Raw genomic sequence first — 15,622 nt, forward strand, 5'->3', positions numbered from 1 at the left:
CCTGGGATTACAGGCATGCTGTTATACCAAACTTCCAGCTTTTTGTAAGACTTTAAGTCTGATATTTAAACCGTCTATCTTGTTTGTGACTAGGGGAATATTTTCTTTTTTCAGGTTTTCTGGTTAGATCTTTTTAATACTCACCCAGTGTGGATCCCTGTTTGTTCTTTTGGTGAGTGTGGTCCAGGCAATGGAGTGACTGGACAGTATTCTCGCAGGTGCAGTCTGGTTGTCTAGACAAAGGGCTGTCATCCTTTGGGTGTCTGTCCCTCTCTTTTCCCAGCTTCTTGAGGGATCTGTGACTAAGCCTTAAGCAGCAGCGATCCCGTTTTCTATGGGCCCCATTGCTGATCTGTCCTGGTACACCCAGAGGCAGTTGTTGATAACTGGAGGGTCCAGTCTGGGCATCTCCACAGAGACACCCCACTGTCAATGTGTCCTTTAAAAAGTTTCTGTGGGGATGGAGAGAGCAGTTCCTTGGAAATCAGATCCGCTCTGTCCAGCAGAGCACTCGGCACTCTGTGTTGCCTAGAGGAGGGCTCATCGCCTCTTCTGATGCTCAGCTTACAACCCCTCTTCCTCCAAGAGGCATGCTTTGCGTGTCAGGGATGCTGTGGGCTCATCTGCCCACAGTGGTGCTGTCCTCCAGTTCTGTGAATGCTTTAATGCATGGGTGCTTTTCAGCATGGAAGAGAGGCAGAGCTGACGGCATAGTGCAATGTGCTTTCCAGGGCAAGAGGACTGGAGTCAGGCTCCATTGGGCTGATCTACATTTAAGGTGGGCTTTGTGCTATTTCTAAAATTTCTAGGCAGACAGTTTCCCTTGGGGGCTCTGTCTGGTTTCAGGGATGTGTTTAGTTTAACTTGTTGATCAGGCATGTCTTTGTTCTTTCTCAGAAAGTCCTCTAGTATGCACTGATCTTGTAAGGTGTAGAGGTCTCAGAGCTAAGGTTGGGTAGTTATCTAACAATGACCTTCTGGGTGACTCAGGATGCCATAGCTTCTCTCTGGGCCGGAGACATGACTCAGGTCCTATTCTGAGGTGTCTACTGTCCTGTGGCTCCAGTTGATGGCTTTACAAGCTGCTGCTGGTTTGAAACCCTAAGACTGTTTAGTTGACACTGAGCTGATCTGGCTACTTTGGCCTGAATTTGGGTTTAGATGAGTTTGGAGTCTCTACTCTGCTGACTCTCAACTCTGATCTGGAGACCATCAGGGGACCCAGATAGAAGGTGTCCACTATGCAGAACCACTTGAGGGTGAACTGAATCTAAATGGGAAGAGATAATGTTAAGACAGTTAAACACACAGGCTCCAAAGACTAATAGGATCTCTCCTAAGGTTACAACCCACCCTACCTTGAACTCAGAGATCCAGCCCCTCAGCTGTTCTCTGTGGTGGTGCCTCACAAGCTTTGAAGGTGATTTTGTAGCTCACACAAGCAGATGAAACATTAGTGAAATTGTTGGGTGTCTTAGTTAGGGTTTTCTATTGCTATGAAGAGACACCATGACCACGGCAACTCTTATAAAGAAAACATTTAATTGGGGTGGCTCACTTACAGTTTCAGAGTTTCAGTCCATTATCATCATTATGGGGAGCATGACAGTGTGCAGGCAGACATGGTCCTGGAGCTGAAAGTGCTATATTTTGCAGACAACAGGAAGCTGACTGACAGTCACACTGAGGAAAATTTGAGCAAAAGAGGCCCCAAAGCCCGCCCCAACAGTGACACACTTCCTCCAACAAGGCCACACTTCCTAATAGTGCCACTCCCCTTGGGAGCCATTTTCTTTCAAACAACATGTTGGGAATGTCCACATAGCATTCAGCCTTGATAATGGCACCAGAGGCCCTAGAACAGCTTTGAAGAAACCCAAAGCCACACAATTTCATATTAATATTATTTTTTTATTATTAGGTTTCTGTAGAGCTGTGTTTGCCTCCTTAGAAGGTGTGTGTGTGTGTGTGTGTGTGTGTGTGTGTGTGTGTGTGTGTGTCTTTTGATTTGAGTTAACAGGCTATTGAGAAACATCCCTTATGGCAACTAGGTTTACAACAGAACTTCCTGTAGGTGATTGATGTATATCCCAGTTGATGCCTTTTATCCCTGATAAAGGATATCCACCATAGAAGCCCAGAAGCAATAGGAGTCTACAGACCCAGCAGATGTCTTACATTCTGTCTTGGGCACAATCTCAGAACCATGGAAGGACAGAATTCTCATCTTGAGTTTATAGGGGTAGAAACAAAGGTCTCTGGGCTCAAATAAAGAGAGACACAGGGCATGACTTGACAGTAAGGGAGGGACATAGAATAAACTTGGCTTCTTCAATTGTTTGACCAGGTATTTAAGGTCCTTCTTATGTTGACTTTTCCAAGATTCCAAGGAAGATGTTGCCTCTAGAACAGTGGTTCTCAACTTCTTTGGGGTCAAATGACCCCTTCACAGAGGTCACCTAAGACCATTGGAAAACACAGATATCTACATTACAATTCATAACAGTAGCAATGTTAGAGTAATGAAGTATCAGCAAAGTAATTTTATGATTCGGTGTCACCATCACACGAGGAACTGTGTTAAAGGTGGCAGCATTAAGAAGGTTGAGAACTACTGATCTAGAAGGTTGAGAACTACTGATCTAGAAGGTTGAGAACCGCTGATCTAGAAGGTTGAGAACTACTGATCTAGAAGGTTGAGAACTACTGATCTAGAAGGTTGAGAACTACTGATCTAGAAGGTTGAGAACTACTGATCTAGAAGGTTGAGAACTACTGATCTAGAAGGTTGAGAACTACTGATCTAGAAGATTGAGAACTACTGATCTAGAAGGTTGAGAACTACTGATCTAGAAGGTTGAGAACTACTGATCTAGAAGGTAAGGTTCCAATTTTAGAGTTCAAACCCATCCAGCTGCCATTTTCTGGAAGCATGGTGGCCCCTTAGTCTGATAGAGGAAATGCAGTATTCTGGTGGGAACACCCAGATTAATCCAGTGTTCAACTTCTTAAACGGAGTGTGGTGGCACAAGCCTGTAATCCCAGCACTCCGGGTTGAGTCAGGAGGATAGTTCAGGGTCATCTTTGGCTACATAGGAAGTTTGAGGCCAACCTGGGAAACACGAAATCCTGTCTGAAACAAACAAAAGTCTATAAATCAAACATATTCCTCATATTTCCTAAAGTCCAAGGAAAAAGAAGCTTTCCAGGACACACTTTTTGTTACTTTGTTGGTGGGATGGAGAGATAAGGAAATGTGGGGAAGGAATTTGGGTCTGTGTTGAAGGGAACCTGGAAGCATGGTGTCTGCTAGCTGTGTGGCACACGGCCTCATGAACCCATTGTGGATCCCAGCTCAAGCCTTCAAGTAGCCTTACATATCTTTTAGGGAAGCAGAAACTGTCACCCAAGACTCCACAATGGTCCAAATTAATGTTAGGTGCAAGGCCAGTTATATTTATCTGTGGATTTGGCTCATTCTGTAACCTGCCAGATGTCTTCCTAAGTAGCTGGCATTGCCCTGAAGGATGGGGTGGAGTGCATTATCACCCTGCAGGGGCTCATCATGCAGTTATCTGAAGTGTGTGTGCAGCATGGTGGTGAGGGGACATTCGTTCTGAGTGCCACCTAAACTGAAATCAGATTACCTAACAAAATCTGAAAGACTGCCCATTACTATATTCCCCACGTAGTCTGTATGAGTGTAGGGGAGGGAAGGCAGACATTTGCAATCAGAATTAAGGGTGAAGCTGGCTGGTTAATGCGCTGCTGACTGTGTTAAAAATGTGGTTCAGTAAAGAGGGGGCTTTGGATACAGGTGGTGAGCAGGAGGCTTTGCCGACTGAACCACTCTGCTGAGGCTCAACTCCTGAAGCTGGTGGGATGGGACAAGGAGAAGGCTTTCACTGAGCTGTTTTCAACCTCAGTTGTGGGTGCCTCGCGGCTCTCTGTGGTAGGATCTGTCTGGATAGTTCTGCTTTTAAAAGTGGGATGCCTCCTCCTTAGATTTTAGATGCTGGATTACCGTCAATGAATGCCATTCTCTCTCTCTCTCTCTCTGCTCTCTCTCTCTCCTCCTCCCCTCCCTCCCTTCTTCCTTCCCCCTTCTCATAAGTGTAGGTGCGCGCACACACACACACACACACACACACACACACACACACACACACACTTTTTTAAGGAAAAAGAACTGTGATGAATTTGTGTTTTGAGCAGGACTCACTCTATGTCTCTTCCAAGAAGACTGTTCCTGCTCTGATTCTGATGCCCTGGCTTCAGTATGACTGTGTAGTGTGTGATTACAGTACGGCTAACCCTGTGAGATCAGCTAGCTTCGTTTTTTTTTTTTTTTTAAACTACTCACTAGAAGAAGTGAGTTTCGGTTGTGTAGCTGACGGTAAAAAACAGCAGGGAAACCATGTTAGTCCTTCACGACTGTTGTCGAAGGGTCGTTTGGATTTTTGCTGTGAGCATGGCATCATCCCCAGCTTGCCCAGGCCTGCTCAGTGCTGGTACGTTGCATAAGTAATACTCCTACACTTTGTAGTTTTCCAATAGTTTGTAGTTAGAACAAATTTAGGGCTTTGTGGATTTGATCACTGACCTGGGTCTAATGTTGTGTAGAATATAATAAACACCATCAATTTTTGCTCTCTAGGGAGGCAAAATCTTGAAACATCTTTATTTAAAGCCTTTTCAGAATAAAAACCAAACCGAATTGCCCTTACATGCTGCATAGCTTGCATATTTCCTAATTCCCCGATCCCTGCCTTGGAATTATCCAGATGTTCTGTCGGTTGATGTTTTTGTTCAGCTTAGTTACACTGGAGAATTCAATAAACAATCCTTTTTAATTTCAGAAAATAAGTCAGTGTTTCCTCCTTTTGTTGACTGCTGGCAACTTTAAATTAAAATAATCATTCTTCATAATTTCTTTACAGAGTTTAACATTTTTCTGTCTCCTCCCTTGTGTTGGACCAAAGAGCATAATTTTTGTAATGCTTTTTCCCTACATTGCTTGCCCCCCCTTTTATTGGTACTAGGATTTGAACTCAGGGCCATTCACACTCCAGGCGAGTGGTCTGCCAATGGCCTGTACCCCCAGCCCAAGGTTGCTTTTTCCTGAGGTCATTGTCCTCCAGACTTTGCTTCTTATTTTTAGCTATTTTCTTTAATGTTGACAGACTCAGTGAGAGGAGCTTTGACATCCTTTAGACCTGTTCACAGCTTCATATCTTAATATAAATTTGTGGTACACATGAGCTGTTCTTCCATATGAAACGGCCTTATGAAAATACAGCCTCCACTTTTGTGATTAGAAGAGGGAATCTGGTGTTTTGTTTTGTTTTGCCTCAATCTCCCTTTTTTGTACTCTAGATTACCCATTTCTTTTGCACTGAAATTATAGGATGCCAAGCTTAGAAAAAATAAATTGAATTACAATTCTAGAACTTGCAACGTTTGCTTCTCACCCATGAATCCTTTTTGATAGGAACTGGAAGCTTTCTTGCAGGAGTCTCCAGCTGAGTATCCTATGGAGCTAGTTACCTGCTCTACCTGCCCTCCACACTGGCCTCCCCAACAAGGCAGGGCTGGCTTTAGTCTCTTCTTGGACTCTTGTGTGGCCGACAGTGTCTCCTGTGTTCCCTCTCTTTACCTGGAGTGGAGGCTGGGCTGCCCTCATGCTCCTCCTGGAGTCACGGTGACAGCTGGCGATGCAGCGCCAACCCACCTGTCTAAAATCCGAAGGTGTTCAGTCTCAGTCTCTTCCATCATTTGTGACCCCAGTCGTTTGGAGTCAAAGAGACAGGTGCTAAAGAGGGAGGTCAATCGTGAGGAGCATCATGTCACATTTAACAAGAATGGGAACATACTACGGAGTCGAATGCAGAAGGGTTCGGGTAATTAGGAGTACCTACAAGTACTTGGCAATGTTACTGTGGTGGCGCATGGATGCTTCTTCAGTAGGAGAAATGTCTGGGATTCAAGGCTGCTGGGGTGAGCACTAACTCTGAATGAGCCTCAACCTGCCTGCACTTTTTATGAGCTAAGAGGTTACAGAGGGTTGAACCTGCTCATGTCTCAGAAATAAATGGGGAGATGGGATTTCTGAAACCCATGACTCAAAATGTCAGTTCTCACAGGAGAGGCATTCTGGGTATGTGGCAAGAGTGGGAATGCGATTGATAGGGGTTTTCATCCTTAGCAAATGGCAGAGGAGATTCAGACCGGGAGTTTGGGAACAGTATTTTGTAGCTAGAGTTTTCCTGCCTTGCCCACAGTCAGGACAAATCTCTGTCACCTGCCAGTCCCACAGCTGCTCAGACCCAACCAAGTAAACACAGAGACTTATATTGGTTGCAAACTGTATGGCTGTGGCAGGCTTCTTGCTAACTGTTCTTATAGCTTAAATTAATCCATTTCCATAAATCTATACCTTGCCACGTGGCTCATGGCTTACCAGCGTCTTTACATGCTGCTTGTCATGGAGGTGGCTGGCAGTGACCCCTTCCGCCTTCCTGTTCTTTCTATTTTCCTCTCTGTTAGTCCTGCTTATACTTCCTGCCTAGCCACTGGCCAATCAGTGTTTTATTTATTGACCAATCAGAGCAATTTGACATACAGACCATCCCCCAGCAGTATTTGCCAGGAAGGAAGCAAAGGAGAATGTTTGCTGATGAGCGGCGCTGGCTTCAAACTGGCCGCACCCTCTGTGGCACAGGGCCTTTCACCCACCTCCTTTGACTAACAGGAAAAGAATTTGCTTTCACTTCTCAGTTTGAGTTAATTTTTTAAAATTAATCCTGGAGCACCTTAAGAAGGACAGCTTGGGACAAATGAAATGATATTAATTGGCCTCATGTATCTCTATTACTTTTTCCTGAGCTTAGATTGCAGTCCCCACTAAATAAAGGAGTCCGACACTACCAACATTCAGGAGATTCGAGTGGTTTTGACCCAATTTGAACTTGACATTGATCCCAAGTGCAGTTCTGTGCATTCTGTAAGTCAGTTCTTACCCCTTTCCATGCAGTATTCCAGCTGCTCCCACTAATGGTACCACTGACCGCTCTGGAAACATCTCTGCCTGCCCACCCATGCACCCCTTATACTCAGCCAGATGGTGTTCACCTTGAAGAGCTCAACCTAGACTTGAGCTCCTCTAATCCACTCCCCGAAGCCGTGGCTGCTCTTTTTCCCTCCCTGGACAGAAAGACCTATTCAGTTGACCTCTCTGATTTCTCATTTCATGCTTTCTTAGGTGGCTGCAATTTTCTGGTCAGAAGAAAGGATCTTTTATTTTTCTTAGAGGTGCTCACAGTAGGCTAGTGTAGGCACATAGTGAGGTTTACAAATGTTTTATGTGTAAGCATTGCTAATAGGTTCTTTTTATATGGTGATTCTAATAGATGATATTTAACACGTGCACGTGCCCCAGATTTTTTTCTTAATGTAATGTATCAGATAATGGTTATTATAATTACTTGTTTTTGGTGTCTCAGAATTCTCTATAAGTCTTATGAATGCAGTAATTTAAAATACTATTTTTTAATTTAATTTCTATTTTTATTTCTTCATTTTCCTGCACACACTTCATCTATTCCAAGTTTGACTCTTAAAGATGTCATGGTAACCTGGCTGAGCATCCAGGGTTAAGTTGGCCTTTTCTTCCCTGAGATGTATCTCGATGTTGTGCTTGTTCCTTTGTTCATAGTTTCCTCACATCTCATCTTTGATGATAGAATTATGACTTGTGTGCCCTTGATTTTGACCATTGCCCCTCATATGGACCTATGGAATGTCTGCAGCATACATATATTTATACACTAGCAATACGTACAACAGCCTTTTATTTTAATTTCCCTCATTAATGCTCAGCAATGCTACTTACCTTGCAACTTGGTTTTTATGAAGTTATAGTAGTGTGCATGTCTCATTCAAGCTGAGAAAATTTTGATTCAACAAAAAAGCATAAAACTTAGGCCAGATAACTGGTTTTTTAAAAGAAACTATAAATTATATTTTTATTGTAAAAGTAGTAAGTTCATTACAAACCTAAAACAGGCATTGCTGTTGCTTTTAGGAATCCAACCTCTTGAGTCCTGTGCAGGATGGCGTGAAGACACCGCAAATTGATAGCAACAAGGGTAACAACTACCGGATCGTCAAGGAGGTCAGCAGATAAGAGCGCTTTCTCTCTACATGTTCACACATGGATGTTTTTGTTCATATGTGTGTTACATTGCTGTGTGTGATGTTGCTGTGCATGATATCTCTGTGTGTTATGTGGCTTTGTTACATCACTATGTGTTACATCACTGTGTGTGATGTCGCTGTGTGTGACATCACTGTTATGTTGCTGTTCATTGTTGCTGTGTGTCACATGACTGTGTCACATGACTGTGTTACATCACTGTGTCTAATGCAGTGCTTCATCTTTTTAAAGATCCTGATTAGGCTGAGTAAGCTCTGTGTGCAGAACAAGAAATGTCGCAACCAGCACCAGCGACTGCTGAAGAACATGGGTGCTCACTCGGTGGTGCTGGACCTTCTGCAGATCCCCTACGAGAAGGTCTGCCCTCACTGTCTCCCTTCAGTTCCCTAGTACTTAAAATGTATCACCAAGTTATAAAGGCTTTTCTCCCCTTAATTGTTTAAGAGGATCTCCCACCCCATGTAGTGTCCAGCGTCCTTGACTTTGATCCTGTGTTTCCTATGCAGAGGTTCCATTGAAAATACCCCATCCTTCATCTGGCTTTCAATTTACATTTTTGTTAGCATAGGCATTGGTGGGCAATCAGAAAGTCTGGGAGAAAGATGGGCTGTGGAACAAGGAGAGGGTGGAAAGAATGGAGCAGACAGGAAAAATAAAGAGAAGGAGATAAAAGTTGAGGACACAGGAATGAAGGGACAGGAGTATGGAAGGGTGTAGACACAGGGGGTGTGGAAGGGTGTAGACACAGGGGGTGTGGAAGGGTGTAGACACAGAGGGTGTGGAAGGGTGTAGAGACACAGGGGGTGTGGAAGGGTGTAGACACAGAGGGTGTGGAAGGGTGTAGACACAGAGGGTGTGGAAGGGTGTAGAGACACAGGGGGTGTGGAAGGGTGTAGACATAGTGGGTGTGGAAGGGTGTAGAGACACAGGGGGTGTGGAAGGGTGTAGAGACACAGGGGGTGTGGAAGGGTGTAGACACAGGGGGTGTGGAAGGGTGTAGACACAGAGGGTGTGGAAGGGTGTAGAGATACAGGGGGTGTGGAAGGGTGTAGAGTCACAGTGGGTGTGGCAGGGTGTAGATACAGGGGGTGTGGAAGGGTGTAGACACAGGGGGTGTGGAAGGGTGTAGACACAGGGGGTGTGGAAGGGTGTAGACACAGGGGGTGTGGAAGGGTGTAGACACAGGGGGTGTGGAAGGGTGTAGACACAGGGGGTGTGGAAGGGTGTAGACACAGAGGGTGTGGAAGGGTGTAGAGATACAGGGGGTGTGGGAGGGTGTAGACACAGAGGGTGTGGAAGGGTGTAGAGACACAGAGGGTGTGGAAGGGTGTAGAGATACAGAGGGTGTGGAAGGGTGTAGACACAGGGGGTGTGGGAGGGTGTAGACACAGGGGGTGTGGAAGGGTGTAGACACAGGGGGTGTGGAAGGGTGTAGACACAGAGGGTGTGGAAGGGTGTAGAGACACAGGGGGTGTGGAAGGGTGTAGACACAGAGGGTGTGGAAGGGTGTAGACACAGGGGGTGTGGAAGGGTGTAGACACAGGGGTTGTAGAAGGGTATAGAGACAGGGGGTGTGGAAGGGTGTAGACACAGGGGGTGTGGAAGGGTGTAGACACAGGGGGTGTGGAAAGGTGTAGACACAGGGGGTGTGGAAGGGTGTAGACACAGGGGGTGTGGAAGGGTGTAGACACGGGTATCGGGGAAGGAGAGCAGGAGCAGAGCCATGGAGAAGAGCATCCATGGTGGAGGGATGTGGCTCTGTGTAATCTGCCTGTGATTCTCAGTGTCGTGTGCTGTCCTTTCTCCTACAGAATGACGAGAAGATGAACGAGGTGATGGATTTAGCGCACACCTTCCTGCAGAACTTCTGCCGGGGGAATCCGCAGAATCAAGTTCTTCTTCACAAACATCTCAATTTGTTTCTAACTCCTGGAGTAAGTAGCGTGGTGACCTCTAACACTCACAGCAGAGTGTGCATCAGATTTACTGCACTGTGAATAGAATTTTATTGACCTTTGTACATCGTTTTTCCTTTATTAAGATTCACTCCATAAAATTGAGTGTTTCCATAGAAGAAACTCTTAAAGTAATTTAGACAAATTTTATATGCCAATGGCAGTTTCATTTATAACATAATTTAATGTTAGAATTAAATTATTAAATCAAATTAAATGATTAAATCAAGAACTAACTTGATGATACCTTATGAAGCTAAATATGGGAGCTGGGGTATAGCTTGCCTAGCATAGGCATTGGTGGGCAACCAGAGTCTGGGAGAAAGATGGGCTGTGGAACAAGGAGAGGGTGGAAAGAATGGAGCAGACAGACAGGAGAAATAAAGAGAAGGAGAGAAAGGTTGAGGACAGGAATGAAGGGACAGGAGTATGGAAGGACAGTACCACAAAACTCAAACCAAGCACACAAGAGCCCAATATGCAAAGGTTGCATTAGAATGTTGAAAGTGTGTAGGCAGATCTTGAGGCTGAATGAGTTCAGATCCCCAGTACCCGCATAAGAGCCAGGCAGGGCTTCTGTGCCTGTAATGTCAGTGTTGAAGAGACAGGAGGACCACGGGAGCCTGCTGGCCAGTCAGCATTACTGGGATAAGTTTCAGGTTCAGTGATAGACTCTGCCTCAAGGAACTACGGTGCAGAGTGACAGAGGAGCACACAGATCCTGCTCTGGCCCTGCATGTACATGTACTCCACATGTACCCCTCACCATTCATACATGTGCATACAGCACACATGCTTATACCATATTCTCACAAAATGATAAAAAAAAAAAACATTTATTAGCACATCTTAAGAAAGAGCCAATGGGAATAATGAATAAATTATCCTCAAGTTGCTGCCCTTTGCTAAGGTCCTTTCTCCAGCTGAATCCCATTGTGAGGCACATTTCTCTCAGTGGTTAACGACTCTGCACTTCAAAGAACACAGGCACTGACAGTTCATGGTGGCTTCACATAAAACATGGGGCCCATCGCAGTCAGGGAGCATGAGAGCTGTAGGATAGAACAGCGACCTCATCACAGTCACAGCAGTGTGCTCCTCTGCTCAGCTCCTGGAAGCAGAAACCATGCGGCACATCTTCATGAACAATTATCATCTGTGCAATGAGATCAGCGAGAGGGTCGTCCAACACTTCGTGCACTGTATCGAGACACACGGCCGCCATGTGCAGTACCTGAGGTTCCTGCAGACAATCGTGAAAGCAGATGGCAAATATGTGAAGAAATGCCAGGATATGGTGATGACCGAGGTAGGTGTTCAGTCTGTGTCTTACCAGCTTCACATAGGTTGTGCTCAGTTATGCATCAGCAGCTCAGAGCAGGGAAGGACCTCCGAAGTGGTTTGGTTTTACTATGACTACCAAAGCACCAATAGGTTTTATAATGATGCAGTGAAGTAACACAGGACAACCTGACTTCATGATTTCCTTAAGAGCTTTCTTTTTGATCTGTAATGAATTTGGGTCTGTTAAATAATGGGTAATTTTTTAACTTAAGAAATTATATATGTGTGTGTGCATGTCTGTGTGTGCACCATGTGCATGTAGGTGCCTGTGGAGGCCAGTAGAGGAACTTAGATACTGGAGTAACACATACTTATGACCTTGATGTGGGTGCTGGGAATTGAACCTGGGTTCTCTGCAAGAGCAACAAGAGCTTTTAACCATCGAGACACCACTCCAGCTCCTTCAATGGGTGAAATCTTATGAAATCACAAGATTACTTGGAATTAACACAATTTTTCTATTTAAAAATTTTTAGTAACATAACAGAGCAATTGAGCTCTGATGGTTCCTGCTCTCTTTCTGAATTACAGGATGGGTGTTCTCTGCCACTGTTTATAGTATTTTTGAAGAACAAGACATGAGTTAATAAAAAATGGTTCTCAGGGCTTTATTAAAGCAGTAGGAATTGGGTATTTTAAATAAGGTAAGAACTTAAGAAAAGTGAGTGAACTACTTTGGAAGAGGTTGATGTGGGTTAGCTGCTCACTAGGGACACAACGGTGCTCCTTTGGAGAACTGGTGACCAGTTGCTGGCTGGTGGACTGTGTGTCAAAGCAACTTCACCCACAGCTGCAAGGCAGTTAGTTACCTGGAGGATTACACTGATCTGGGGAAATTCTCACCTCCATTTACCTTCCAGTTTGAAATGAGAGATATCTCCATGTTGATTTCATGTGCTACCCAGAAATCTTAAAAAGTAATCCAGCCTAAGGCCTTGAACTTTTATGTATGAATTGTTGTAAATAAACAATGAAAAGAACATTGTGACACAAATGCATAGGCCCTTCCTTTGGCACTTATCAAAGGAAATACTTCTGTGTATAAGGAAATATTTGTAATATTATACGTAACTGTAATAGTATTTGCTCTGTCCATGACCTTGGACTAAACAGTCTGAAGGAGGTGGTGCTTCTTGCCATCATACATGACCTCTTAAAAAGAAAGGGAGAGGAGTCATGAGGCCCCTGTTTCCTGCTTCCTGGTGTGATCGGACTGCCAGGTGGATTTGCTCCTGGTCACATCAGAGGATGACTTCAGCTGTCTACTTGGTTCTGTATTTGTGAGTGGATTTTCTCAATTTATATCCTAATAAATTCCCTAATACTTCTAAAGCAGACTCCTGTGGAAATCTCTCCTGGTCATAAAAGGATTACAGATACACAATAAGACAGATTCAGATGGAATAGACCTCTAAACAGTTTACAGTGTGTGTAAGGCTTGGAGAAGGAGAAACCTGCCGGCAGACCGGTAACACCATGGCCACGTGGCAATACATAGATTAATAGAAATGAATTAATTTAAGACAAAAGAGCTAGCTAGCTAGCAAGAAGCATGAGCCATAGACCATAAGTTTGTAATTAATATAAGCCTCTGTGTGTTTACTTGGGACCTAGCAGCTGCAGGGCCAGGCAGGACACAGGAAAACTTCTGTCTATACATAACCATATTTGGATACATACATTCCTTTACAACAGGACTGTCAAAGTAAGCCAATCAATTAACTGGCTTATTGATTTAAATGTTACCAATTTAAATATAATAACTAAATAAAAATTTATCTATCATTTGTAACCTGACCAAATATCTCATATCAGGATTAGAAAATTGGCCTCAGTAATAGATAACAGCATGGTAAATACAATTTGCTACCACCTTGAGCACTAGAAGCATACACCAAAATATGAGGAACAGTCTTGTCCTAAGTGTCTTCCACTGTCATTTCTTTACCATCTCAGCTCTCTGTTCTGTTCTCTGATGCCTTCCCATTAAGTGGGGAATTTATAAAGTTGTAAGTATTTGAGGCAATGTAAAAAATTGCTTACTTAATTACTAATGTGAATACTTTCCTCTGGTTCATTTTATATTTAATGTGTACTTAAGTGTGTCTATCTGTGGGTGTGTGCATGTAAGTGCACTGCCTGAAGAGGCCAGTAGAGAGCTTTGGATCCCCTGGTCCTCCGCAGGAGCAGGGAGTGCTCCTAACTGCTAAGTCTTCTCTCCAGTCCCTCACTTTACTGCTTTAGTGAAAACAGACTCCAGAACTCGGAAGTTTGGCTTCCCTGTGCTGGGATGACAGGTCCGCACCCCAGGCCTGGCTTTCTGCTGTTTGATTCTCCTCCCATCACTGCTGTCCTATCTCCTGCCTGGTTTCAGCAGCGTCAGCAGCTGGTCACTTGGCACTTGATTTTGTTCGGCCTTTCCCTCCTCCTGCCCTGATGAAGCTCTGCTTTTGCAGTATTTCTTGTACTTGTTTCTGTTTGTAAACAGAAATCAGCGTGTCTTCAGGTAGGTAAGCTTTTAGAAACCCGCTCTGGAGAGTCTCTTTTCTTCATTTCAGTTGATTAACGGGGGTGAAGATGTGCTGATCTTTTACAACGATAGAGCATCATTCCCCATCCTCCTCAACATGATGTGCTCCGAGAGAGCTCGTGGGGATGAGAGTGGCCCCCTGGCCTACCATATCACCCTTGTGGAGTTGCTGGCAGCATGTACTGAGGGGAAGAATGTCTACACTGAAATCAAGTGTAATTCTCTCTTGCCCCTGGACGACATCGTGAGGGTGGTGACCCATGACGACTGTATCCCTGAGGTCAGCCTGACAAACACTTATCATCTGTAGAGTACTCTTGTTTTTAAAGTTCACCTGGGTGTCAGCCGTTTCCCATGGTAGTATTTATGATGATATCACATATTTAGTAGAAGGATTAACTGTACCTAGTTATGTAATTTGCAAAGTGGAAAAGAACACAAAGAGTTCTAGTTTTTATTTGCATGGAAGGAAGACAGTCCCCTTGACTAAGAACTACAAACGTCTCTTGAGGTCTGCACGTGGTAGTGGTTTGTAGGGAGAGGTCGACTTGTACTTTCTGGGCATGAAACAGGTGGCTCTTTGGTGAATCAGTCATTGATTAAAGAGCCTAGGGTGGTGCTGCAGGAGCCCACATTAGCCTCCGTGGGTTTCCCTTGCTGCACAGAATGTGTGTCTTCCTGAGAACATGCCCACATCCTCTCTCAGTCTCTCTTCCACTTCAGCTTTGATGATTGGTGCAGAATACCTTGCAGAGGATGATGATCTGCTGGAGTGTAATGATTTCTTTCTTTTCTGCTATTATGGTATGTTACAATGAGTTCATAAATGTGTGCTATACTCTAAAGGACATAAAACCGAAAGGAGTCAGGGGAGGTCTCAGTCCCTACTCAAGTAGCCCTGCACCATGGCAACACAGTCATGGACCTGAAGGGACATTTATGTGGAATCCTTAACACCCCAGTTCAAGGGTCCTTCATGCCTTGAAGGGCTAAGATGAAATGGCAGAGAGGCTTGGGGTGGAGGAGAGGGCCCTGCCTTTCCTGTGTTCACTGGAGTCATTCCACCTCACATTTTACTTCTTCAGAGATGAGTTCTCTGGCTGTGTAGATATGGCCACCCACATCTCTAATGGAAAGCTGACCGGTTGACTTTCATTAGCTCTATGCCTCCCCCAAGAGCATCAGCTCTAGGAGGATAATGGCTAGGTGTGTTTCCATTATCATTTGAGTACCTCTGTCAGAGCAGATGTCCAGCAAGCCACAAGTATCTCAGTCAGAGCAGATGTCCAGCAAACCTGTCTCCAGCAAATTCAACAGTGAGTCGGGACCCTTATCCATTGTTTTCTAATTGTGTGGCTGACTCCAGCGGTCACTTAACACTTCCAGCATCCAGTTCCTACAGTTTTAAAGTAAAATAATCACTGCATCAGCCTCATAGGATTATTAGAGAATTGCATTCAATAAGATGAGGCATGGGAGAGGCCGAGGGGTTTCATGCATGGCAGATGCTGAGTAAGTACAGCTGCTGAGGAGATGATGGTGGTTGCCTTGCATGTCTCAGCTCTTCTTAGCCCATGA

At 44.5% G+C, this 15,622-nt stretch overlaps 1 protein-coding gene across 2 annotated transcripts in view; it reads left to right on the forward strand.

Annotated features, from left to right (window-relative positions):
* The window catches only part of Itpr2 (inositol 1,4,5-trisphosphate receptor type 2), a 423,811-nt gene that overhangs the window by 180,977 nt on the left and 227,212 nt on the right, over positions 1-15,622 (forward strand). For both annotated transcript variants that reach the window (XM_028891637.2, XM_028891638.2), the window contains 5 exons: positions 8,084-8,173; positions 8,447-8,572; positions 10,027-10,149; positions 11,279-11,479; positions 14,073-14,324. In XM_028891637.2, the coding sequence (XP_028747470.1) occupies positions 8,084-8,173; positions 8,447-8,572; positions 10,027-10,149; positions 11,279-11,479; positions 14,073-14,324 (792 nt within the window). The remainder of the gene's footprint in view (positions 1-8,083; positions 8,174-8,446; positions 8,573-10,026; positions 10,150-11,278; positions 11,480-14,072; positions 14,325-15,622) is intronic.

This window comes from Peromyscus leucopus, chromosome 3, assembly GCF_004664715.2.
Source record: "Peromyscus leucopus breed LL Stock chromosome 3, UCI_PerLeu_2.1, whole genome shotgun sequence".
NCBI lineage: Eukaryota > Metazoa > Chordata > Mammalia > Rodentia > Cricetidae > Peromyscus > Peromyscus leucopus.